This window comes from Taudactylus pleione, unplaced genomic scaffold (genome assembly GCF_031769625.1).
Source record: "Taudactylus pleione unplaced genomic scaffold, aTauple2 ptg000296l, whole genome shotgun sequence".
NCBI lineage: Eukaryota > Metazoa > Chordata > Amphibia > Anura > Myobatrachidae > Taudactylus > Taudactylus pleione.
In genome coordinates, this window is record NW_028284698.1 from 15,644,950 (window position 1) to 15,672,134 (window position 27,185).

Consider the following 27,185-nt stretch of genomic DNA (forward strand, 5'->3'; position numbering starts at 1 on the left):
CCACAAGCTTGGCTCACCTATCTTTGGCCAGTTTTGCCCATTCCTCTTTCCAGCACCTCTCAAGCTCCATCAGGTTGGATGGGAAGAGTCAGTGCAAAGCCATTTTCAGATCTCTCCAGATTCAAGTCTGGGCTCTGGCTGGGCCACTCAAGGACATTCACAGAGTTGTCCTGAAGCCACTCCTTTGATATCTTGGCTGTGTGCTTAGGGTCATTGTCCTGCTGAAAGATGAACCGTCGCCCCAGTCTGAGGTCAAGAGCGCTCTGGAGCAGGTTTTCATCCAGGATGTCTCTGTACATTGCTGCATTCATCTTTCCCTCTATCCTGACTAGTCTCCCAGTTCCTGCCACTGAAAAATATCCCACAGCATGATGCTGCCACCACAATGCTTCACTGTAGGGATGGTATTGGCCTGGTGATGAGCGGTGCCTGGTTTCCTCCAAACATAATGCCTGGCATTCACGCCAAAGAGTTCAATCTCTGTCTCATCAGACCAGATAATTTTGTTTCTCATGGTTTGAGAGTCCTTCAGGTGCATTTTGGCAAACTCCATGCAGGCTGCCATGTGCTTATTACTAAGGAGTGGCTTCCGCCTGGCCACTCTACCATACAGGCCTGATTGGTGGATTGCTACAGAGATGGTTGTCCTTCTGGAAGGTTCTCCTCTCTCCACAGAGGAATGCTGTAGCTCTGACAGAGTGACCACCGGGTTCTTGGTCACCTCCCTTACTAGGGCCCTTCTCCCCCGATTGCTCAGTTTAGACAGCCAGCCAACTCTAGGAAGAGTCCTGTTGGTTCCGACCTTCTTCCATTTATGGATGATGGAGGCCACTGTGCTCATTGGGACTTTCAAAGCAGCAGATATTTTTCTGTACCCTTCCCCAGATTTGTGCGTCGAAACAGTCCTGTCTCGGAGGTCTACAGACAATTCCTTGGACTTCATGCTTGGTTTGTGCTCTGACATGCACTGTCAAGTGTGGGACCTTATATAGACAGGTGTATGCCTTTCAAAATCATGTCCAATCAACTGAATTTACCACAGGTGGACTCCAATTAAGCTGTAGGAACATCTCAAGGATGATCAGTGGAAACAGGATGCACCTGAGCTCAATTTTGAGCTTCATGGCAAAGGCTGTGAATACTTATGTACATGTGATTTATTTATTTTTTTAATAAATTTGCAAAAATCTCAAAAAAAAACTTTTTACACATTGTCATAATGGGGTATTGTGTGTAGAATTTTGAGGACACAAATGAATTTATTCCATTTTGGAATAAGACTGTAACATTACAAAATGTGGAAAAAGTGAAGCGCTGTGAATACTTTCCGTATGCACTATAAATACACCCCATCAATGTCATACATGCATTTAAATGTTGTAAACCTCTGTACATTATTTGTACACCTTAGGGTATAAATAGAGCGCTATATGCATAACTTTCTGTGTGTTTACTGTACATATGTGTGTAGCTGTATACATGTTGTGTAGATAAAGTTGTGTGTATATTGACGTGTGTATGTGCTAATTCCTGATCCTTTATATAAAGTCATTTATATTTTACTTTTAGTGCTCCTTTTCCTATGCAGAAAATGAATATGTAAATAAACTTTTCTTATCAGTTGGATATATTTTACCTTTAAAATGTGAAGTATTATTAGAATAATCCTTCACAGTCCTCTGGTAATTAACACAGTGCTGCAGCTTTGCAGCGTAGGTGCTACTTATATCTAAGTGCCACTGGGACACTTTCTGTGATAATTACAGAAGAGACTTGTTAGAACAATTCAAACACATTTATCTCATCATCACCATTGTAATCCTGGCAGGGTGAATTATGTCACTATTTCTAGCTGTCAAACTGCATATACCACTTCCAATAAAAGGTGTTTATTGCAAAGTACTGTACAGGAAATAGATATCTGTTTAATACGTTATCTTCTGAATAGAGTTTACTTCTCCCTAACTACAGTAAACAACTGTATTGTTATGTATGTTATCTCTGCTTTATGCCTTCATGTTTTAGGGAACAATTTGAAACCTTTTTTTGAATATTTAAATGTATATACATGAGTCATTACAAAGTACACCTGTACCACCTACACAGTGCAGTAGAGGCAGCCATTTTGTGGCCTGAGCCAATATATTAATGAAATGGAGGCATAATTGATATGAGGCACAAGGTTATAGTCTAATTTGGTTATAAATATATTGGACTTTGTGCCAGCATTGATCTCAATTATGACTGCAGCTATTAAAGTAAATGACAATAGCAGAATTGAATCACTAAACAACACATAATAAAAATCTAATTTAAGTCTCATACTTTGCATACAGATAACAGCTATCTTTTGGTTGGCCTCCATAGATTGCAGACTCCATTAGTGATTGTCATTTTTTTTTCAATAGAAATGATCTCTTGTGACTCAATAAAGTTTAATAATCCGTAGCATGTAATCCTTGGTGCTAATATTCAATGTTATAGTAATAGTTGTGTGCTAACTGTTTTGAAGGTATGTCAAGACTTACCTCCTGCCCGATAAAGCAAGAATGGGAAAGAGGAAAACATCAGTCAAAAGAAAGACAACTAATCCAATTTACAATGAGGTGTTACGGGTAGGTCTGTGTGTATTGGTCAAAACTATTTTATCCCCGTCATTACTACAGTAGTCATTTTTTTTCTCCTTTTTTTTTTGTTTTTACAATTATATTTACCCATTAATGCATGTGTGTGTGTACAATACATTACCATAAGAGAACACCTTTCAACTCATTCCCACACACACCCAACATAATGTATTACAAGTTTTACTTCACATGGAAGATCCCATTCTCCTTATTTTATGAAATTTTGAGAATTAACTTTAACAATAATCATCAGTTTCCTTTCATACTGTACAATTACACCTTGGTTCTGTCTCCTGTGTGATAAAATAGTGTACTGCATAGCTGGGCATTATGTAATGTTTTTTTAAAAATATTTTTGACATTCCATTCATGGGCGAAGTACCATAGGTGCAAGGGGTGCAGCTGCTATGGGGCCCAGAGCTTGGGGGGCCCATCTTCCTTGTCAGAGTTACACGTGTTACATGCATTCTTCACCATTGGGTGTACACAGGGGCCTTTACAAACTTCTGCTATGGGGCCTTCAAATATCTAGTTACGCCCCTGAATCCATGTATGCAATGAATGTATTACCCTTAGTTATGAAAGTGCAGTAAATGCTACCAAACGTAATTAACAACATTCTTCTACTTCTGTTAACAGTCAGTGAATACTTTATGTTGCTTTATGTTCTAGTACAAAATCGAAAAAATGGTTTTGCTGATCCAGAAACTAAATCTTTCGGTGTGGCACAATGACCCTCTGGGCAGAAACAGCTTTCTCGGGGAAATGGAGATTGATCTGACCAGCTGGGATTGGAGCAACACGAAGCCCAACTGGTATACCTTAAAGCCAAGGGTAGGTGATCAGATACACTCAAGTATTGCATATTCTGCAAGCCAAGTCAGGAGAAATGCAGCAGAACAGATGTTTAATTTAAATATAAGGTGATTTTGTTAGTAAAAGCAATACCTCTAAGCCATACTTATAAGATGGTAAGGAAATCTGGAGACGCTTTAAAGAAGCTCAGAGAAAGGAGTTTGTAAAAGCTTTTGTGCATTAAATGCGTGGTGTTGATAGTGTGCCCTCTAGTGGACAATACACAAAGCATAGTAATAAATAAGGAAACCTACTTTTAGCTTTTATTAAATAATAAAACGGCTACTAGTTTCTGACCTGTAGTTTAACCCTTTATCAAATGGTAAGAAGGCTGCTCACAATATTCAATAATAAATGTAATATATGTATGTGTGCTGCAAATGTATAAGCTTATGTATTTTGATAAAAAAAAAATTTATATATCCTCCAAAAGTCCCATAACATTAAAACCACTGACAGGTAAAGTGAATAACATGGACTATCTTGTTACAGTGGCATCTGTCATGGGGAGGGATATATTAGGCAGTAAGTGAGCACTTAGTTCTTGACATTGCTGTTGGAATCAGGAAAAAATGGCCAAGCATAAGGATCTGAGTGACTGTGACAAGGGCCAAATCGTGATGGCTGGACGACTGAGTCAGAGCATCACCAAAACGCCAGGTCTTGTGGGGTGTTTCTGGTATGCAGTGGTTAGTACCTACCAAAAGTGATCCAATGAAGGACAACTGTTGACCCAGCAATAGGATCATGGCTCATTGATGCACGTGGGGAGGGAAGGCTAGCCCGCCTGGTCTCTTCCCACAGAAAAGCTACTTTAGCATAAACTGCAGAAAGTTAATGCTAGCTATAATAGAAAGGTTTCAGAACACAGAGTGCATTACAGCTGTGCATGGGGCTGTGTAGATGTAGAGTGGTCAGAGAACCCATGCTGACCCCTGTCCACCACCGAAAGTGCCTATAATGGGCACGTGAGCGTCAGAACAGGACCATGAAGCAATGGAAGAAGGTGGTCTACTCTGATGAATCACATTTTCTTTTACATCATGTGGACGGCTGGGTGCGTGTGCATCGTTTATTTGGGGAAGAGATGGCACCAGGATGCAGTATGGGAAGAAGACCAGCTGGTGGAGGCAGTGTGATGCTCTGGGCAATGTTATGCTGTGAAACCTTGGATTCTGGCTTTCATGTGGATGTGAAGCTGGGTAAACACCATACGATGGTGCGACCCAGCGACGGTGCAATGCGATGCAATGATACAGTGCGTAGACACTGCACAATGTATCATTACATGCTGCATGTAACTGCACAGTGTCGTTCATTGCATCGTCCCATTAGCCGTGCAGAACAGCAGATGGGACAATGCAATCAACGACCGTCGTGAATGACAGATCGGGTGTACACACTATACAATGTGTACAATAAATCATTCTGATCTGCGTTGGGACAATATATCATTTGATACATTGTATATTATGTACCCAGCTTAACTTTGACACGTAGCACCTCCCTAAACATTGTTGCTGTCCAAGTACACCCCTTCATGGCAACTGTATTCCCTGATGGCATTGGCTTCTGTCAGTAGGATAATGCACCTGGCCACACTGCAAAAATTGTTTAGGAATGGTTTGAGGAACATGACAAAGAGTTCAAGGTGTTGACTATAAATTCCCCAGCTCTCAATCCGATCAAGCATCTGTAGGATGTGCTGAAAAAAAAGTCCAAGCCATGGAGGCCCCACCTCGCCTTACAGGACTTAAATGACCTGCTGCTAACGTCTTAGTGCCAGACACAACCGGACACCTTCAGAGGACTTGGGGAGTCCATGGCTCAATGAGACAGAGCTGCTTTGGCGGCATGAGGGGGACCTACACAATATTAGGCAGGTGGTTTTAATGTTATGGCTGATGGGTGTATATACAGTCAGGTGCATAAATATTGGGACATTGACAGAATTCATCAAAACTGAAGGGAAAATGCCCCAAGAACAAGCAGGAACTGAAGACATTTGCAGTAGAGGCCTGGCAGAGCATCACCAGGGATGAAACCCAGCGTCTGGTGATGTCTATGCGTTCCAGACTTCAGGTTGTAATTGCCTGCAAAGATTTGCAACAAAGTATTAAAAAGTGAAAGTTAGATTTAGGATTGTTTAGTTTGTCCCATTACTTTTGGCCCCTTAAAAAGTGGGAGGCACATATAGAAACCGTTGTAATTCATACACCATTCACCTGATTTGGATGTAATTACCCTCAAATTAAATCTGAAAGTCTGCAATTAAAGCACATCTTGTTTGTTTCATTTCAAAGCCATTGTGGTGGTGAATAGAGGCCAAAATATGAAAATTCTGTCAATGTCCTAATATTTATGCACCTGACTGTATTTTATTTCATTACACTATCATTCCTTTGTCTGTTCTGTACACTATGTAGACCAAGTTGTGTCACACACATTATATGTTGGGGTGTTTTTTTCCCTCAGAGCCTCTCTGCTATGAATGGCGTGGATCATCTTGGTGTTATGAACCTGTCAGTGAAATACATCCCACCAGGAAGTCTTGGTAAGATACTGCAGGGGTAATAGGATCATCAAACGTGGAGTACATGTTTCCCCTTCTTCCACACCTACTTTCCTGGAGAGAAAACCAGGGTTTGGCCTGGGAATTCTGCCATCTTTCAGTTCACAGTAGACATATCCCCACCAGCCATAGTGCTGAATATTGTAAACAATGTTGCCGTTTATCCCTTTGGCTGTGTGGTAAATTTATTGAACTGTAAATGGAAGTGAGTTGTAATTGTGTTTATTTTTATTGCTTGAGGAGCATGCTGAGAAATACATTGCCTTCAAGGGAAGTCAGTGCTCCACTGAATGCAATTTAAACTGATACAGATAAATTTGGAGTGATGTTCATCTTAGCACAATGGGCTCCAACATTAGAGACAAATTGGGGTCCGGCAATCCATCACAATTTCATTTTTAACAGTTGACATTTTCTTTTTTTTTTTATCTCTATTTATAATAATAGTTGGTACAAGATACAGCATAGAATTGTCCAAAACATATTATATACAGATAATTACAAACAAAATAATATTCCAAAAAATATAGTGTTAATAAACAACTATTAGGTTTTAAATTTTTCAACAAGAAACCAGTTGGCATTTTCATTCCCCAAACATTATTCTGAAAAGGAGAGTAGAAGGGTAAATACAAATCTTTAATTTAAACAGTACAGTTCTAAATGTTGCAAGGATTACTCCTCTGGTGATGGCAGGGGCTATATAATCTTCTTGTGTTTCAGGTCCAAAGCAACCTAGCTCTGGCGAGGTCCACATTTGGGTGAAGGATACTAAAGACTTACCACAGCTTCGTCCATCAGGGGTAGATTCATTTGTTAAATGGTGAGTTATTTCCTATTTTTTTTTTTTTTTTAAACTTATATTTATTGTGGAAACTATGGGGGGAGTTCACTTAGCTGCGATATCCCAATAACGAGTGAAAATGTAACTGTTTAAGGGAGATGCAAATGTGAAGCTATTCAAATATAACGTGCGGTAATTCTCCATAAGCGTTAATGCGCCTTCTTTTTTTTTGCTTTTCTCGACCAGGTGAAAAGTTGGGGAAAAATCCCAATTTTAAGGTACAAATGTGGAGACTTGGTTCAGCACTACTTGCACACCCTCCTTAAGGAATGATTAGGCACTCAGAAGTTTTGTTAATTAGGTTAATCTGGCCAATAATGACCATTGTTAGGGTGGAATTCTGTAAAATGCAGAATAATGGGTTACAAGATGTAGGACAGGTATAACGGGGGCTGTATGAATGGGACAGAAAGTTTAAGCTTGCAGGTGGGAGTTCCAGGTGTTTTCTAACACATTTTTAAAAGTAGCTTAAAATCAATGGTATCACAAGGGGGGTGCGGGGGTTGCGGGCCGCAACCATGTGTCACCCGCCAAGGGGTGACACCAAAGTGCCGACTCCTCAGTGACAGGAGCGGGTGCTGCGCTGTAGCATTATGTGCAGCACTCTGCTCCTGACACAGAGCCTGATTCATCACGGAACGCAAGTCTGCATACGCATTCCGCCGGCCGCTGCAAAAATATGCTAATGAACCCAATCGCAATGACACAGCACAAGAACCCGATGCCCAGCACTACATAATGCCAGCCACTTCCCTTTACTCACATCCGCAATACCTCGCAAAACAGCAAAAACATCTGTAACATCGAGAACCATTGAACCCATTAGCATAATAGTGGGTGACCTGACCTCACTCAGGATCTGAGACACTTTCTGTGTGCATGTAGCGCTCTGGCTGCGTCTTCTGTTACAGGGACTTAATTATGCACACCCCTGTAATGGCATTCAAACGCACTGGCACACCTGCGCTTCACTGCCCACCCCCCTGTCACCACCCCAAATGGTCACTTTGTGTCAATCAATGTGTGCTGAGACTGCGTGCTCCCTGCAATTGCTTCCCGAGTGCTGGTGCCGGTTCAAGCACGCGCACCGCGATGCATGCACAGAACGCAGACATCAGCTGGGTGCATGCAAATTTGTTGTTGCGTTCCTTGCTGTATCAAGCCCACAGTGAGGGAGCCGGCACTGCACTAAGAGTGGTCCCCGGGGGCAGTCCGCACCTCCGAGACCCCCCCATAGTGATTACAACGGGGGTTTGGGCCATGAGGTAATCCTCCTGTCTGTAAGGCCACGCCCCTTTTTTACTGGCACTACAGCCCTCCCTGCAATGGTTGTGTCAGCGGGGAGGGAAGCCACTGCTTAAAATGACACAAATATCTACTCATAGGCATTTTTATGCACCCCAAATTTATCTAGAGCAGTTACTTTGCAGATAAACACTCTCTTTCTATCATTTTTTCACTGTTTAGAAAAATGCATTAAAGATCCAATTGACAAATTTAAGACTCTCAAATACTTTTGGCCTCTTCCAGACTACTATACTGTTATCCATTATTAGTTTGCATTTTTAGGGGGTTACAAGCTGATTTCCCCATTTTCACACATGCTTAATGTGGGTATTACAAACAAAACCTCTCCGCTTATACATGTACTGTTATTATGCAGTACATTAATTTGTAATTATATGACCCAGAGTGGGTGCTACTATTAGGTAGCAACAATTATTTTGGGGTGAGCGTTTGGGCGTGGGGCCCCCAAGGTTGCTCTGGCTGGGCCTTTTTTCAGGGCATCACCACTTAATTCACATAGATATTTTTTTTATCACCTTTCTATTTGTTTGTCTATTATTTATGTAATTTTAACCCCTTACCATTAACACTTATTGATTTATCTTTACACAACTATACTTTACACTTCACTTTCACCCTTTTTTCCATTATTCATGTGATGCCCTGGGGATGGTCCTTGGCTGGATTCTTTTGGGGTTCCCTGCGTCTCGGACGTGAACCCCATAATGTTAGGGACGCTGGTACAGAGGAGCCTTGATGTTTGGCCCAGCGCTTATTCATATATTTGCAAATGTATGTAAACCAATACCTCTGAATTTCTATTATCATGTAGGATTCAAGTATTTTTGTTTTTGCTACAGTGTGCTGGAGGGAAAATCCCTTTTTTTTCTGTAGCTTAATGTGGGTATTACCAGCAAGAATTACCTCACAAACTCTGGAATTAGCATTTTCTAATTTAATTGCGCATTAAACAGGATCGTGAAATAGCGGGCAATATGCGCGTTAAATGAACACGCGATAAAAAAATTCATCGGGGCTAACTGAATTCAGCCCTTTGACATACAACATAAAAATAACCCCTTTCTTATTATTAAACAAATTGTTTCCACAATGTATTTTCTATATAAAATGAGGAGTGGGGGGAAGGTACATACATACCACAACTGCCATGTAAAACTTCTTTCAACAATTAGTAAATATAGATAGTTAATTACTGGGCCTGCAACAACTATATAAAGTTTAGAAACTACTAAATAACTTATGCATAAAAACAAGTATATCTTATATGATTTCAATGGGGTCTAGTAGTTGACTTCAAACATGGACAGTTCGCCAATAGCATATAGAAAAGTCAGGGAATCAATGGCACCCTTGAGGGTGGTGGCCTGCGTGGTGTGCTCAAAAGTTCATACTGCTTTAAATTTAGGTTATTTGTACGTAGTGTATAATACTTTTATGCATGCTATATGCTAGTTTTTAACCACTTAACTGACAAATTATTTTTCCAAAAACCGCTCCAAAATTGTCGGTTTGTTTTATGATTGAATTAGGTCAAGAACATAATTTTAAACTTATCCATCACTATTTTATTTGAAAAAAAAATTTATTTTTAAAACCCAGTATACCATAAAAATAGAAAATTTTATGTTATACTGTAGTGATGACCATTGACAGCTGTACCATTGATGGTTCAACCATCGTTAGAAGCCATCAATTTTTTAGCGATTGGGCAAGATCTGTATAGACCACAACTGTTTCCTAAACATCGATTGATGGCTACCATCAATGGTGCAACATTGATGGCCACCAGCAATGGCAAACCACTTGTTTTCAGTCAGACCATCGATGTTTGCATCCCTGAACAGAGGCTCTGCAATATCTATCGATTATTTATATATATATATATATATATATATATATATATATATATATATATATATAAATAATCGAACACACACATATATATATAGAACATATGTGTGTGTGTATATGTATATATATACATATATATATATATATATATTTATACACACATATATATATATATATATATCTATGTGTGTGTGTGTGTGTGTGTATATATATTTATACACACATACATATTAGGGATGTGCGCCGGACCATTTTTGCCGGATTTGGATTTGGTTCTAATTCGTCGTCCGGCTTTGGATTTGGATTTGCCAAACTGCGGTGACTGGCTTTGCATTTGGATTTTTTTACAAAAATTGACAAAAAAAGCTAAAATCACATAAATTGGTCTTTTTTTTCTTCCTAGAGTATTATTAACCTCAATAACATTAATTTCCAGTCAATTTAGACCATATCACAGCTTATAATATTGTTTTCAACATTATTGGCCAAATTTTGCAGTGAGCTGACTGGTTACTAAGCGACAAAGCAGCGGCACAACGACACAGACACCACAGTATAAAGCACATCTATGACACATTGCCACGCAGCAGTGGCAGAAATGAAAAGTAGTGCACCCACCCAGTGGGGTACGGCCAGCAGAATCACAGTACTTGTTTACATAGTGGGCTACGGCCCAAAGAGTCACAGTGCACAATCTTATTCACATTACACCGCACATAGGGCCTGATTCACATTACACCATAAAGTAGTGTCTCTTATTTATGTTACGACACACAGTAGTGCCCCTTTTACACAATGCCCACAGTAGTGACCCTTTTACACAATGCCCACAGTAGTGACCCTTTTACACAATGCCCACAGTAGCGGTGTCCCTTACACAATGCCCCCAGCAGTGGTGCTCCCTATGCAGTCCCCTTTGTAGTAGGGTTCCCTATGCAGTGCCCCCAGTAGAATGCCCCCCAGTAGTATGCCCCCATTAGCAGGCCCCCCCAGTAGTATGCCCCCTATTAGCATGCCACCCAGTAGTATGCCCCGCATTAGCAGGCCCCCCCAGTAGTATGCCCCCCATTAGCAGCCCCCCCAGTAGTATGGCCCCCCCAATAGTATGGCCCCCCCAGTAGTAGGCTGCCCCAGTAGTAGGCTGCCCCAGTAGTAGGCTGCCCCAGTAGCAGGCCCCCCCAGTAGTAGGCTGCCCCAGTAGTAGCCCCCCTGTAGTATGGCCCCCCCTGTAGTAAGCCCCTCCCCAGTAGTATGCCCCCCAGTAGTAGTAAGCCCCCCCCAGTAGTAGTAAGCCCCCCCCAGTAGTATGCCCCCCCTCAGTAGTATGGCCCCCCAGTAGCAGGCCCCTCAGTAGTATGGCCCCCAGTAGCAGACCCCCCTAGTAGTATAGCCCCCCCAGTAGCAGGCCCCTCAGTAGTATGGACCCCCCAGTAGCAGACCCCCCCAGTAGCAAACGCCCCCAGTAGTATAGCCCCCCCCAGTAGCAGGCCCCTCAGTAGTATGGACCCCCAGTAGCAGACCCCCCAGTAGTATAGCCCCCCCCAGTAGCAGGCCCCCCCCAGTAGTATGGCCCCCCTGCATCCCCAGTAGCAGACCCCCCCAGTAGCAGACCCCCCCCCAGTAGCACCCCCGGCCCTTGCACAAGTAAAAAAAAAAACCAAAAACAACTTACCTGTATCCCCGCTCCCGCGCCGTCCGCTCTGCTGTCACACGCTGAGGAGGGAGCCGGAAGACGGAGCTCATGTGTGAGCTCCAGCGGTCTCCTTCCGTGCAGCAGCCAATGAGAGTCTGTGTGACTCTCATTGGCTGCTGTAACAAACACACAGCTGCCGCTGGCGGCTGTGTGTTTGTGTCTGTGTAGGGCAGAGCGCTATCACAGCGCTCTGCCCTACACAATAGGAGCCCTGATGTCGGATTTTCTAGTGAGAATCCGACATCAGGCGGCCGCCGTTCGGCCCCGAACGGGGATCCGAGTCAGGCGGTGAACACCCGAACAGGGTTCGGGTGGACTCGGATCCCCAATGTTCGGAGCGGTTCGGATTCCACAGAATCCGAACCGCTCATCTCTAATATATATATACACATTTTACTACTATTTTTATATTTTGCCAGATCACTGTAGCCAGCAGTGATCGGGACACATGGGGACTTGGGGAGGTGGAGCTAAGGCCGGAAAGGAGTGGGAGGGGCTGCCGGGGTACATAGCAGCAGTGGCGGCTACCAGAGCCGCCGCTGCTGCTTCTCTCACACAGTGATCTCACTGATCACTGTGATCCGGAGCCGCAGCGGGAGGGTGTCCCGCTAGCGGCCCGGCTACATAGCAGCAGCAGCGGCTACCAGAGCCGCCGCTACTGCCTATTACTGAAATGGCTGCCCGATCACTGCTGGCCACAGTGATCGGGTCACAGCAGCAGCGTCTACATGAGCCGTGGCTGCTGCTTCTAAGGGGGGTGCCGCCGGGGCCTGATCACTGTGGCCAGCAGTGATGGGGACACAAAGGACGAGGAGGCGCAGGTGTAGAGGGACCGGCAGGTCCCTCTGAGATGGGCGGCTGCTGGAAGTCAACTTCCAGCAAGCCGCCCACTGTGTATTTCTGACTGGTCGTATCAGAAACGACCATGTCAGGGAAAACCCAGTCTGGTATGGTCGTATCTGATACAACTGTGCCAGGCAAGTGGTTAAAGGGCAGAGACAGAAATAGAGGAAGGATTCTGTTGCTTTCAATGTTTGGCTATGTGAGCCTTAGCAGATATTACTTTTTTTAGTTCTCAAATCTTGCAGCGTGCGAAAGAGCAAAAATGTCCAGGGCCTATAGGTTGGTGATAAAGAGTCGATAAGAAAATGTACTTTATTATTATTATTATCCTTTATTTATATGGCGCCACAAGTGTTCTGCAGCGCCTTACATAGTACATAGAACTAACAAGTGAACAAGAAACAAGCAATTTACAGTACATTACAGTGCAGGACAAGGACACGATTTATATACATTGCTGCAATAGCGATTAAACACTCACAATAAGCAGCAGGGAGTAGGCAAACATGTGTTAGGTGCCCTTATGGGGAGTAAAGAGTCGAAGAAAATGTAAAGAGAAGCACATGAGGGAAGAGGTCCCTGCTTACATTGCAAAGGGGAGGGGCAGACAGACAGGGGTGACACAGAAGGGGAAGATAGGGAGGAAAGAGCATGAGGTGGGTTAGGATGAGAGCTGGAAAGCCTTGATGAAGTAGTGGGTCTTGAGAGCCCGTTTGAAGATTTGTAGAGTGGTGGAGAATCTAATAGGGAGAGGGAAAGTATTCCAAAGGTAGGGAGCAGCACGGGCAAAATCTTGGATGAGGGAGTGGGAGGAAGTAATCAGTTGGCAAGAGAGGCGGCATGCATTTGTTGAGCGAAGAGGATGGGTGGGTTTACTTTATAACAGAAGGCTATAAGTGGGCAAGTTGAGATTGCCCCTATGGCCACAGTACCGCCACCAGTTCGGGTCAGAGGTCACAAACATTTTAGATAGGATGTATGGTATAATACCACCTATAATAGAGTTTATATGCTGTTTCTTTTATCCTAGTGAAATCTGCTGCTAGCTACTCCTTCCCTGAGCTCTTCTCAGCAAGATTAGCCAAGGGGTAGTCTGAGATCCCTCCCATACTCCCTCTCATGTTGGCACTGGGAGACAAGAGTAATATTAATAAGTAGATTTTGGCTGTGGGTTTTCAGGCAAATTAGTTCAAACAAAGTTAAGTCCTTTAATGTATAAGGTGGGAGGGATGTAAGAAAATGCTGCACTTGAAAGAACTTGAAGAACAAGGATGTAAGAGGAGAGACTTTTTGATGAATGTTCTCTAAAGATGCCCAGGTATTACTTATGTGATGGTCATAGATTGTCCCAGAGTGGGGTGATGGGAGAGAACTAAATTGGGATTAAACATGTCCCATAAAGAAAGGCAGAATTTAGAGGAAGGGGTAGATGCCTATGATTGTTGAATAGACCCCATAGTGAGGCAATGTGAGTTAGTAAATCTGGTTTCAATATCCACCCAAGCAATAATGTTGAACAGAGCAAATGTTGCTGCTACTTGACTCAGGTTGAAAACCAGATAATATAACATCATATCAGGGAGGCCTCTGGCACCTCTCTTTCTGGCTTTCTTAAAGACAGACATAGATTTCTAGGGGGTTTGCTATTCCATTTAAATTGAAGAATGGCGGATTGTGGGGGGTAGATTACTAAAGCTTCTAAAATAGAGAAATTGTGGTGTGGCCCATAGCAACTAATCAGATTCTACTGTATATTATTTTCTAGAATACAATAGAGAAATGATAGCTAATATCTGATTGGTTGTTATGGGAAACACCACCACTTTTTGTTTTCAGAAGCTTCACAATTTGGGCAGTTTTGTACTCCTCCTTCCCAGCTATTAAATACTATATTTTCTCCATGTGACCAGGTCAATTTGTATTTTTGGAATATTTTGCTGATTGAGATGTTTGTAGGAAGAGCTACTGCTTACCCCTACTTATTTTATTTTATGGGTTTGTATTTTGATATTTGATCTTAATATTGGTTTGGATGCTCTCCCTGATATGTGACTGGACATGTAACAGCATGGCTTCATACATATGGCTGCTCCAAAGTATGATACAATTAAACAAATGGTTTATGAATTTGTTAGTCCTTACACATGTTTTTTTTAGTTTAAAAAAACATTGGTAACGACTAACCGATTCATAAACTATTTGTATGAAATGGAATCATAATCTGAAGATTTCAACCCCCTGTATGTGCTTTCTTGTCCTTTACAAGCATTTATTATTATTATTATTATTATTACTAGCATTTGCCTGCAGCTTCGCTCGCGTAAATGTCTGCTATTGCTCAGCAGAACTAATTTTACAAAGACAGTAGTGGCATCTAATATTGTGATGTATATTTGATATATAGTATTTGTCTTGCTGTACCATCTACTGGATTGACATGTATACTGCAACTTCATGAGTCAAGATAAGCTGCCTGATTAGCGCTTAAAATATAGTTGGTAATTCCTGCGAAATAGATCTTGAGATATATATCTATGTATTTCTATATGTGTGTGTATATATATATATATATATATATATATATATATATATATATATATATAAACTGTTTGAGTTCGGGGTGTGCAATATATGTATATATGCAGTACTATTTTTCAGCAGGAACCTATTACGTAATGTCCTGGGCCAAAATGTATTTTCCATAAGATACATTTTCTTTTTAAGGCCCTTTTGAGTGACTTTTTCTCTTAATAATATATATATATGTATATATAATATAGATAATACATATATATATATGTAATTTTTTCTATAGCTCCACCCCAGTGGATATACATATAGTAATTTTGGACTTGAGGTGCCTGTGCAAATTCTGAGAACAAAAATTTTTGTCTCTATAGTTCAGAAACACTTCCTTACTCCTCTTCCTGATGTCACATTGAGATAATACATACCTCAGTTTCTTTCTAGGTGACTAAGCTATACAATATTGAAAACACAATCCAAATTCATCCTGTAGTTTTTGGGTGATGACAGAAAGAAAAGACAGACAAACCAAAATTCTTAATTTTTTTTTCTCCATAGTTCATACACAGTCCCAACGAGCACATTTCTCAAAAATACAATAAATTCACAACCATTACAACTTTATTATTATTATTATTTTTGCTGATTGATGTTTCTGCTTTTAATTATTTTTGGTAACTGTACGCATCCACAGAGCTAGAGAAAATTTATTTTGTTCTCTATATGTTGCCTAGTAAGTATTTTTTTACTTTTTCTACTTCAGGGTCAATAGGGCATCCACAGGATACCTTGGGGTATAGGTGTGACGTCAGTCATCGGGCACCAAAGAGTTAAGCTTTCAGCCTCCCAGGATGCACTAGGTCCCCCTCCTATACCCCGCCCCCGAGCCCAAGGCACCTCAGTTTAGTTTGGTGCCCGGCCGGAGTCGGGTGCACCTGTCGGAGTGGGGGCTAGAAGAGCCCCTGAAGCTTTCTTCTATGCAGCTGTGGCTGCACATCTGGATGTACAGCATGTTCAGTCAGTCCTGACGTCCATGCTGTCTTCCCTACACCCCCGCCGGTACCAGAACGCCGGTACCAATCCGGGGATGCTGGTGAGCATCTGGGGTCACAGCTAGCGGTGACCCCAGATGTTCCGGACCATGGCCGGATTCAAGGGGGGACAAAGGTAAGCAGCGGGGTCCCGCGGTGGGTCCCCGCTGATCACATGGTCCTGAGTCCCCAGGCAGGGGGCTCCCTGGGGACTGGCTGCAGCGTGGAGCCAGGCGACCAACCTGCACTTCCACTACCCCCTGGGACAGCGGACCGCAGCAGAGCGGTAGCGCTGCGGCGTCCCAGGGGTTAAATGCATGCCAGGGGAGCGCGCCTTCCCTGTCTCACAGCCGGCGCCTCCTCCGCTGCACACAGCCCTCTCTGCACGCTGCTGACTGGTCCTGTGGCAGCGCTCCTCCCCCAGGCCAGCTTCCTCTCTGCTCCTCGGCGGCCATCTTCCCCTGAACGCATGGTGAACGCTGCTGGAAGCCTGGATGGAAGCATCGTGGTCTGGGTCCCCCCGCATACCTCTCCTCCGCTGTGGTCAGGTCTGTGTATGCAGCGCTGTGTCCTACCAGACTCTGTGTCTGCGTAGTTGAGTGATCAGCGCTGGTTAGTGCAGGAATTGAGTTTCTTTGCATTGTATGTGACTGTGCTAGCGCTGCTGCCTGTAACTTTTCTTCTAAACTGTCAGCTTTATTACTATCCCTGTTCTTTCTGCTAAGCCCTTGCGGTGCGGTGCTGCAGGGTGGTCTCTCGCCTATTTGATATATAATTGGTGAGAGGGGTCACATACTTGGTGCCATCATGTCTGAAAGTGATTTTCCTCTCCGGCTACAGTGTACTACGTGTAAAGTACCGTTAGCGGAGGGGGAGGGTAGCGCGGAGGGCCTCTGCCGGCAGTGTTTGTCCATGGCGCGGCCTCTTACGGTTACAGCACCGGTACAGGAGCCGCCCTGGGCTTGTTTCGCTCAGGCGCTTACAACCTTGGTGGGCCAGTTAGCTCCGCAACCCGCGTTTACACCGATGGGTTTGTCCCAGCAGTCAGTGGTGTCGTCACCCATGCAGGGTTTCCCACGACAATTGGTGGTACCCCACAGTCTCCCTATTCCCCGCTCCCGGTTTCTCAGGAGCCGGTGTGGGTTAACTCCCTGACGAGTTCTGTACAGCACTTGTCGGATGTGTTGCAAGGGGAGTCTGTGATCCGGCCACATAAACGGCCGGTGGCGTCTCTGTCGGCTCCTTGTGAGGATGACGAGGGGACGTCTGATGATGGGGAGATTCTGGATCCTTACGATCAGGAACCTCTCCATACTAAGGACGCTGACGCTAAGTCCAAGGTATATATTCCTGGACTTATTCGGGCAGTCCGCACAGCCTTGGTGATTGAGGACGAAGTTCCCCCAGCGGCTAAATCTAAGTACGCCTTTTTTAAAGATGTGAACCGCGATGCCACAGTCTTTCCTCTTTCAGGTCAGTTAGTGGACCATTTAGAGGAGGCGTGGAAACAGCCTGGCAAAAGATACCAGCCGCAGAGGCGCCTGGCGGTGGCTTATCCGTTCGCGGATAATTATTTTGCTAAGTGGGAATCCCCTCCACAGGTGGATTCTCACGTGACCCGTCTTGTCCGTAGTGCCACATTGCCGATGCCATCCATGTCCTCCCTTAAGGATGCTACGGACCGCAAGGTAGAAATCTGCCTGAAGTCCGCTTATTCCCTTGCGGGGGGGCAGCACGACCGGCTATGGCCATTTGCTGGGTTGCCAGAGCGATGGAGCGCTGGGCGGATTCATTAGAGGCATCTTTTGATTCCGACTGTCCGGCCGAACAGGCGGAGTTGATTGGTAATCTCCGTGATTCGGCCACTTATATCAATGAGGCGGCCTTAGACATTAGTACTCTGGTGTCTAGAATTTCTTCAGCAGCGGTGGCTGCTCGTCGCACCTTGTGGCTGCGATCCTGGAAGGCGGACGCAGATTCCAAAAGGGGTCTGGAGGCGTTGCCATTTACCGGAGAAGTTCTCTTCGGTCCGGATCTGGATAAGATTGTGGCCACGCTGGCGGCAGCCAAATCGGCTTGTCTCCCGTCGGCCGCTGCTCCTTCTGGTTCTGGACCATCGTCCTTTCGGTCATCTAGGGCCCAGGGCAGGCCCAAACCACAGTCTTTTCCTCGACAGGCTGGCCCTAAGAAATCGGCCAAGCCCCGGAAGCAGGCATGGAGTACCAGACGTCCGGCCCCCAAGCCAGATGACAAGCCTGCGGCCTGACGGTCCGGGCCTCCCTTTGGGGGATCCCAAAGTGGGAGGCCGCCTGCTGCAGTTCGCCCAGTGTTGGTCGGTCACTACGACAGACACTTGGGTTCTCGAGGTGGTTTCCCACGGGTACGCCCTCTCCTTCCGGCACAGACCCCCGGCTCGATTCTTCACCACGGGTCTACCATCAGACCGGAACAAGGCTACGGAGCTGCGGAAGGTATTGCACACTATGCTCCAGGCTGGAGTTATAGTGCCTGTTCCATTCTCCCAGAGGGGCCAGGGTTTCTATTCAAATCTTTTTTTGGTACAGAAACCCAATGGGTCGTATCATCCGATTCTCAACCTCAAAGCTCTCAACAGGTCTTTGCGGGTACCGAAGTTTCGGATGGAGACCCTACAGTCCATCATTCTGGCGCTGGAACCTGGTGACTACATGGTGTCATTGGACATACAGGACGCTTACCTGCATGTCCCTATTCTTTTGCGCCATCAACAGTTCCACAGGTTTGCAATCCGCAGCGACCACTTCCAGTTTCGGGCGTTACCTTTTGGCCTGGCAACAGCACCACGTGTGTTCACCAAGGTGATGGCGGTCATGGCGGCTTCTCTGCGGCTGCAGGGAGTCCGCATGTTGCCGTACTTGGACGACCTTTTATTGGTGGCAGGATCTCTAGAGCTCCTTCTACGCCACTTGGGCCTGACCATTGCGCTACTGCAACGGCACGGCTGGATAATCAACTGGCAGAAGTCCACTCTAATCCCGTCTCGGAGGATTCTGCACCTCGGAGCCTTATTGGACTCGGAACAGCAGAGGATCTTCGTGACGGAGGAAAAGATCTCTGCTTTACAGTCGAGGGTGCGCAGTTGTCTGCTCAGTCGCCGGGTGTCTCTACACTCGGCGATGAGGTTACTGGGCTCCATGGTGTCGGTGTTCGACATGGTGGAATATGCCCAGTTTCACTCCAGACCTCTGCAGCACCTGATTCTGTCCAAGTGGAACGGTCTGCGGCAGTCTCTGAAGTCCCAGACAATTGTGCTCACCCCGGAGGTTCGCCTGTCCCTTGCCTGGTGGTTACAGACGACCCATCTCAGCGGGGGACGTCCGTTCTGGGTTCCAAATTGGGTCCTGTTGACAACGGACGCCAGTCTTCGGGGCTGGGGAGCACTTTCGGGTCCACACTTGTTCCAGGGCAGGTGGACGCCGACAGAAGCGGAGCTTCCAATCAATATCTTGGAACTCTGTGCGGTCTTCAATGCTCTCCAGCAGGCACATCGGGTTCTCCAGGGTCGCCCGGTACAGGTCCAGTCGGACAACGCTACCACCGTGGCCTACATAAACAGGCAAGGAGGAACCCGAAGTCGGGCGGCTCTCGTGGAGGTCTCTCGGATCCTGGTATGGGCGGAGCGCAATCTTCCGGCCATATCAGCGGTCTTCATCCCGGGAGTGCTAAATTGTGAGGCGGACTTTCTAAGTCGCCAGGACGTTCATCCGGGGGAATGGTCCCTGCACCCGGACGTTTTTCAACTGCTGGTGGACAGATGGGGTCTTCCAGAGATCGACCTCATGGCGTCCCGGCACAACAACAAGTTGCCGGTGTACGGGTCTCGCACAAGAGACGAAGGGGCGTCTCTGGTGGATGCTCTGTCCGTCCGGTGGACGTTCCGGTTCGCATACCTGTTCCCTCCGGTCTCCCTTCTTCCACGGGTAATCCGGAAATTCAAACAGGAAGGAGGGACGCTCCTGTTGATAGCTCCCGCGTGGCCCAGACGGCACTGGTTCTCAGACCTTCAGGGTCTGTCCGTGGACAGTCCTCTACGGTTGCCGCTACGACCGGACCTTCTGTCTCAGGGTCCTTGCCTTCACCCGGACCTGACTCGGCTGTTTTTGGCAGCGTGGCTGTTGAGACGGCCATGCTGAGGTCCCGGGGGTTTTCCAGCTCGGTAGTGCGTACCATGTTGCGAGCTCGGAAACCGTCTTCCGCGAAGATATACCATCACGTGTGGCATACGTTCTTCCAGTGGTGTCGACCGAGAGGTTATGCACCGCGGGAGTTTCGTCTGTCTCGGATTCTCGCCTTCCTACAAGCGGGACTAGATCATGGGCTTCGCCTTGCTTCTTTGAAGGTACAGGTTTCGGCCCTGTCTGTCTGGTTTCACCATAGGATTGCTACAATCCCGGATGTGCGCACCTTTATGCAAGGTGTTCTCCGCATTCAGCCACCTTTTGTTCCACCTGTGGCGCCTTGGGATTTGGCTGTGGTCCTGAGGGCTCTCCAAGGACCGCCGTTTGAACCACTGGGCTCAGTGGATCTTAAATGGCTGACAGCTAAGACTGTTTTTCTTCTGGCTATTGCTTCGGCCAGACGTGTTTCTGATTTAGGGGCTCTTTCTTGTAGACCCCCTTTCTTGGTTTTTCATGGGAACAGGGCAGTGCTCCGCATTTGGCCCGAGTTTCTTCCCAAAGTTGTTTCCCAGTTTCATGTTAACGAGGAAAATCGTTGTTCCGGCCTTTAAATCCCCGGGTCTTTCCGTGGGTGAGGCCTCTTTGGATGTTGTGCGGGCCTTAAGGACTTATGTTGACCGCACTTCTTCGTTTAGGAAGTCGGACGCTTTGTTTGTCCTCTATGGCTTCCGTAAAAAGGGTTGGCCTGCCTCAAAGCAAACTTTGGCAGCCTGGATCCGTATGGCTATTTCTGAAGCTTATCTTCATGAAGGCCTACCGGTTCCTCCTTCTCTGAAGGCTCATTCCACTAGGTCTGTGAGTCCTTCGTGGGCAGCTCGACGTGGTGCCTCTGCAGTCCAAATCTGCAAGGCTGCTACGTGGTCCTCTGTCCATACCTTCGTGAGGTATTACAGGTTTGACACCTTCGCCTCTCAGGATGCTTCCTTCGGGCGGCGGTTCTCCTTTCTGCACAGGAGCATCCCCACCCTTAAAGGATACTGCTTTGGGACATCCCCAAGGTATCCTGTGGATACCCTATGGACCCTGAAGTAGAAAATATGAGATATGGTAAGAACTTACCCTTGTTATCTCTATTTCTACGAAGTCCATAGGGTTCCATAGGACTCCCGCCCTGTCGCACCTGTGCTGCAGAGGGGCTTTGCTCTGGTCACCGTTTTTTTCCGTCTCCCTCTTGTGAGAATGTGATTCTTGTGTGTGTCCAGATCTTTTTTCTCTCTCTTCCTTCTCCTCCTCCGGCCTATGGCTTGGTAACTAACTGAGGTGCCTTGGCTCGGGGGCGGGGTTTAGGAGGGGGACCTAGTGCATCCTGGGAGGCTGAAAGCTTAACTCTTTGGTGCCCGATGACTGACGTCACACCTATACCCAAAGGTATCCTGTGGAACCCTATGGACTTCGTAGAAATAGAGATAACAAGGGTAAGTTCTTACCATATCTCATATTATTTTACATTTAACAGAATTACGATTTTACTGCCTGAGCTGTATTTCCATATTTCATGCCTGGGGTCTTCTCAGAGATCTGTGAATTTATTTATGATGAAGTCCATAATTTGGCCAATATTGAGCTGTAAAATTCAAAAAAATTTTAGATTTCAGTAGAAAGAATGAAACATTTTTATCTGAGCAAATATATGTGTTTATCTGGGTATATGATATTGATTGCCATATTCCTAAGTTAAGTGAAATGTAGTTATATTTGAATTTAACAGCAGTATAGGATCATTCACTCTTTGCAGAGTACATTTTTATTAAGTGATAACAGCACAGTTTGTAAAGGAAAAGGGTGCTTGCTGATGGGGACTGGGATGAAATGATATATAACAACTGATGATTGATAATGGAGTGGAACTGCTGGGGAACTAGCATAGTACTTGTAATTGTAAATGTTCCATATTGCATTATAAATGTTGAGAATTCAGAGGGTGAAGTAAACTGTAATAGGTTCCTTTTGTCCACTATAGTTGTTAAAAAATAAACAAATGTAACCTTCCTCTCTGTAGCTATGTGTTACCAGACACCAGCAAGAAGAGCTACCAGAAGACACGTGTCATTAAGAAGGATTCAAACCCAGTGTTCAATCACACCATTGTCTATGATGGCTTCCACACAGAAGACCTGAAAGATGCATGTGTTGAGTTAACAGTTTGGGATCATGAAAAACTCAGCAATCATTTTCTTGGGGGAATCAGGCTTGGCCTTGGTACAGGTAGGTTATTTTCCTGATGTTGAGCTATTAAAATATGGTAGTCATTGCCACAGGGTACTACAGCATCTACGCATACTATAGTTCAGGAGATTTCACACTTATCAATTGGCTCAGATTCACCCACATCCAGATTCTTCATATGAGGAGGGTTATGTAGTGTTTATCACATTAGGGTATTAGTATATATCCACTTCAGTTAAAACATATGTCACTCCTATGATATGGTGGTTTAACTAGTGTTTGTTATCTTCCATGTTAAGGTTACAGTTATGGGATTGCTGTGGATTGGATGGACTCTACACAGGAAGAAGTAGCCTTTTGGCAGGAGATGAGGATGACTCCAAAAGAATGGATTGATGGATCACTACCCCTGAGATCATTGGCAGGGAGAAGGAAATTTAAATAAGCTTGTTCAGAGTCAATATTACTGTATCTTAAAATATACAACATTTTTTTCAATGGGGAGGGTACGGTTTTATTTTCCTATTTTTAAAAAATCTACTTTGAGTTGAGTGTAGACTGTAGACAGCATAAAAAGAGAAGATGCTGGATAAATTTGTTTCTTGGTACCAATGTCTTGATTTTCTTAGTTGCTGGACAGTCTGTCTTGTGTGGAAAGGGTCCTTATTTTATAGAACGATCTGCACACAGGTTGTTACTTGATGCTAAAGCACTTTATTTAAAATGTAATTCAAAAACATTTGTGAATCTTTCTTGGCTGTAAGAACATTTATTTTAGTGATGCTCATACTTGTTCAAGAAGAACAAGGATATAAGCCGTTATATTCTGTTACATATTTTGTCTGGATGAAATACACACTTTTTTTTTAATAACATTCGTGTATGTGCCGCTGAGATGCCTAAATAGAGAAACTGGACTAAGATGGTCTCAGTTGGGATCATAAACAATCTAATAATATGCTCCATTTCAGTTAATGGAGTCTTGATGCTGTCCTGGTAGAAGTATACGTTGTTGAAGGCCAGCAAAGGATTGCACTCTAGAATAAAACAATATATAAAACCTGATAGTCTGCTCATCATTCGGATGACAAATAATACATTGAGAAGCAAATAGATTTGACAGATTTTCTAATCACTGCCATTGATTTACAGAAGGAGAAGGGGACAGGTGTGGGTACATTTAATACAGAATACATGGTACATTATTTCATGTTCTGTTGTCTCAAAATATATATATTTTTACCTCTGAAAAATCTAATCTACAATAAAAGAGTGATTCAGTGTTGCACTAAACATTGTGAAATAGGATAACAAAATAAAAAAATTGTACTTTCGTTTTTTTACATTATGACGTCTTGGTTTTGTAGAATTTGTTAAGTGATAAAAAGAAAGGCACTCTCTGTATGAGCATTAGATAGAGCAGGATTTGTGCTTTTAGTAAGTCAGGATCAGAAAGTCCTAAAACAATGCAGCCATTAAGGTATCTTTAACTTGTTCTTGTCTTATAGAACACATACTGTTGTGCTTTGTCCTACACATGCCCTAGAGGTTTAATTACCACATTTCTTAGCAATTTCCTGTAATAAATTGAGTGCCGAAGATAGCCAAAAATTAGATTTATCTTAAACAGTTTAATGCAAGGCAAGGGTTCAGTGAATGTAGGTAATAAAAAGTGAATGTGTAAATTATCATTTTAATTGAACCCGGAAACTACATTTTAACATTTGCATTAAAAGTTTTTTCTTAAGGTGCTACCAACTTAGATAACATGAGCCAAAGCACAGGGGCTGCTCCATGCAGTCATACTTTAATGGCTCTGCCAATTCTGTAATACAGAACCAGTAAATAAATAGAGATTACCATCTTTAAATGGTAGTGGAGTGAATGTTTGAGCAGCAGTGTCACAAGCTGATTGATCTTCCTGCATTAACCTGCCCCTTTCTCAGATGGTAAAACACCTTTAGGATTAGATTGTAGTATATGTCCCTATAATTTAGGTCAAGTTACTTCTAAAAATGAGTGTTTACTTTTTAAAAACAGGAGTCTAAAGCTGCCCATCCACTAGGCGATTAAACCTAGCGATGGAGCGATAAGGACGGTCGTTAACGCTCCATCTCTTGGTAATCGCCCGCAAATTTGGCAGCAAAAGGTTAAAAACGAACAGCAATGCGCTCGCCCGCTGGTCGTTTTTAACATCAATCATTGCCCGAACATGATGGTCAACCTGACGACTGCCGCCAGGTTGCCATGTTCGGGGATGATTGATCTGCATACACTGAACGTCTGAACATTTAGTGTATGCAGTTCACCCTGTGGGAGACGACAGAGTCGTAATCGTGTCGTCGTCTCCCACATCGTTAAGTGGATGGGCAGATTAAATACTTCCTCTTTCCTTCACAAGCAACCACAATCCTACCTTGTTTTAGGATAGTAACTAATGGGATGGGCCAGATATTATGCTGTACAGAGTACACTAGAAACATTTTGGATTTTATTTGCCCTTGTCTTTTTTAGTTTTCAAATACTATGATATTTGTGTGTTACGTTATATCCCTAGCACTGCTTCAAATCTGTCACTGTGTTACAGTATACCGCTTATATGGCTTCAGTAGCCTCAAATCACTATATTATATCTCTTGTACTACCTCAGTACCCCTGCTCTGCTCCATTATCATCCACATATATTTGTAAGGGACCACTAAACTTCAGCGCTGAACAGTCAGAATGACAAGTCATACAAAATATAAGTTTACATATGAACAGAGCACTTACAAACAAGGTTGATGCTGGAGATGGGAATGCGTAGATGTTTGGAGATTCTAAGGCAGTGACCTTAAGGAAGCTAACAGTGCGTGTTCTCAAGGTATCTACAGGAATAATTATTATCACCTGTTATTCTACTGTGTTACTTCATTAACACACCGTGCTTCAGCTGGATGATCTGAAAACATGCACTGTTAGGGTTCCATGAAGATCAAGTTTGAGAAACACTGACCTAAGGCATATGAGTCAAATCAATGGGAGCTTGAGTACGTACAATATTTGTGCTGACACAGACACCAATAATGTTTATACAAGGCATTTTTTCCATTACATGGGGGGAAAGGGGGGAAATTAGCACCTGAAATTACGTTAAAATGTAGTTCCTATGCCCTGTATCAGTAGAGTCAGGTTGGAGCAGGAAAGGCTATAGTGAAGACATGGGGTTTGAGAGAGCTCTTGAAATTTGGAAGATTTGGGGAGAGTCTGGTCAGGAGGGTTGGGGAGATTAATATATGGAGAGCAGAAGAATTGAATGAGGGAGAGAGAGGTAGTTATCAGAGGAGGCAAAACACAAGTCGCTGGCAGATGTGAGAGGGCATTAGTGAGAATTTCTTGTGACAAGGACTTGATATATAAACAGATGAGGACCTGTTGAAAGCGAGTTGCTTGAAATTGATTTTGAAGGCAAATGGGTATAGGTAATAGGGAGCCAGTGCAGAGAAAGAGGGAGATCAGTCTCACTGTGACATACAGTATATGACAGGTTATTGAGGAAAAACACAAGTACAGGGAAGGTCAGATAGCAAGAGGTTACTATAGTCAAGGTGGAAGTTACAGAGAGAATGGATAAAGGTTTTGGTAATGTCGAGAGTAGGGAAAGGGTCGTCTTCTGACAATGTTATGAAGGAAAGGTGTTATGACAGCACAAGCAACTAGATGTGGGCTTGGGGAAGTGAGAAGACTTGTGCTGGTCACCCTGAGAGAGGCTAGGGCAGGGGATATTGACACTTGAAGAGGGCAGACTATCTCTTGTACTGCTACAGTATCCTCACCATGCTACACTATATATACCTTATACTGCCTCAGTACACACACCATGCTATAGTTTATGCCTTGTACTGCCTCATTTACCCCACAGTATTTCATTATACACCTTGACCTGCCTTTCTACACACCAGGGGCATATGGACAGAATGTCGACAGTCAATGTCGACACTCGAGTGTCGACGGTTTCTGAATTTCAACATTGAACATAAGGTCAACAAGCAAAATGTAGACATTCACAAATGTTGACGTGGTTAAAATGTTGACATGTTCATAATGTCAGCATTTAACATGCCGACAGTACATTTTTGTGTTATTGTTAGGGTTAAGTTTAGGGTTAGCCTAAAATGTGCAAAAAAAACTGTATGTCAACATTCTGGAGTTGACATGTTAAATGCCAATTTTATGAACATGTTGACATTTTAACCATGTCGACATTCGCTTGTCGACCTTATGTCCATGTTTACATTTTAAATGTCAACCTTCAAAACCTGTCAACATTCTGAATGTCCACTTGTCATACTAGTATACTACTGCACCCCAATGCTACATTATATCTCTCGCCCTCCCTATGATACACAATATGCCTGTTACTCCCTCGTTATCCTCACCTTCTTCAGTATATTCTTTGCACTCACACTGTGGTATATTTGTTCAGTCACCAGGAATAATGATTTCCAGAACGTCACAGACAAATCGTCCTATACCTCAGAGCAAATGTGAATGACATTTAGCTGGCAACCTCTGCAAATAGTAACCTTGCAACATATTTCACAAACAGGATTTTTCAGTGACCTTTACATTTAGACTCAACATGCCTTCTGTCTCCTGTTACAGCAATGGAA

General features: G+C 44.1%; 1 protein-coding gene across 4 annotated transcripts in view; it reads left to right on the plus strand.

Moving 5' to 3' along the window:
• LOC148511735 (synaptotagmin-like protein 2) overlaps positions 1-23,836 on the plus strand; it is a 155,615-nt gene extending 131,779 nt beyond the window's left edge. For all 4 annotated transcript variants that reach the window (XM_088482864.1, XM_088482863.1, XM_088482865.1 and 1 more), the window contains 6 exons: positions 2,513-2,615; positions 3,300-3,461; positions 5,958-6,036; positions 6,778-6,877; positions 22,367-22,572; positions 22,833-23,836. In XM_088482864.1, coding sequence (XP_088338990.1) covers positions 2,513-2,615; positions 3,300-3,461; positions 5,958-6,036; positions 6,778-6,877; positions 22,367-22,572; positions 22,833-22,978 — 796 coding nt within the window. In that variant the 3' untranslated portion in view covers positions 22,979-23,836. The remainder of the gene's footprint in view (positions 1-2,512; positions 2,616-3,299; positions 3,462-5,957; positions 6,037-6,777; positions 6,878-22,366; positions 22,573-22,832) is intronic.
• The last annotated feature ends 3,349 nt before the right edge of the window (positions 23,837-27,185 follow it).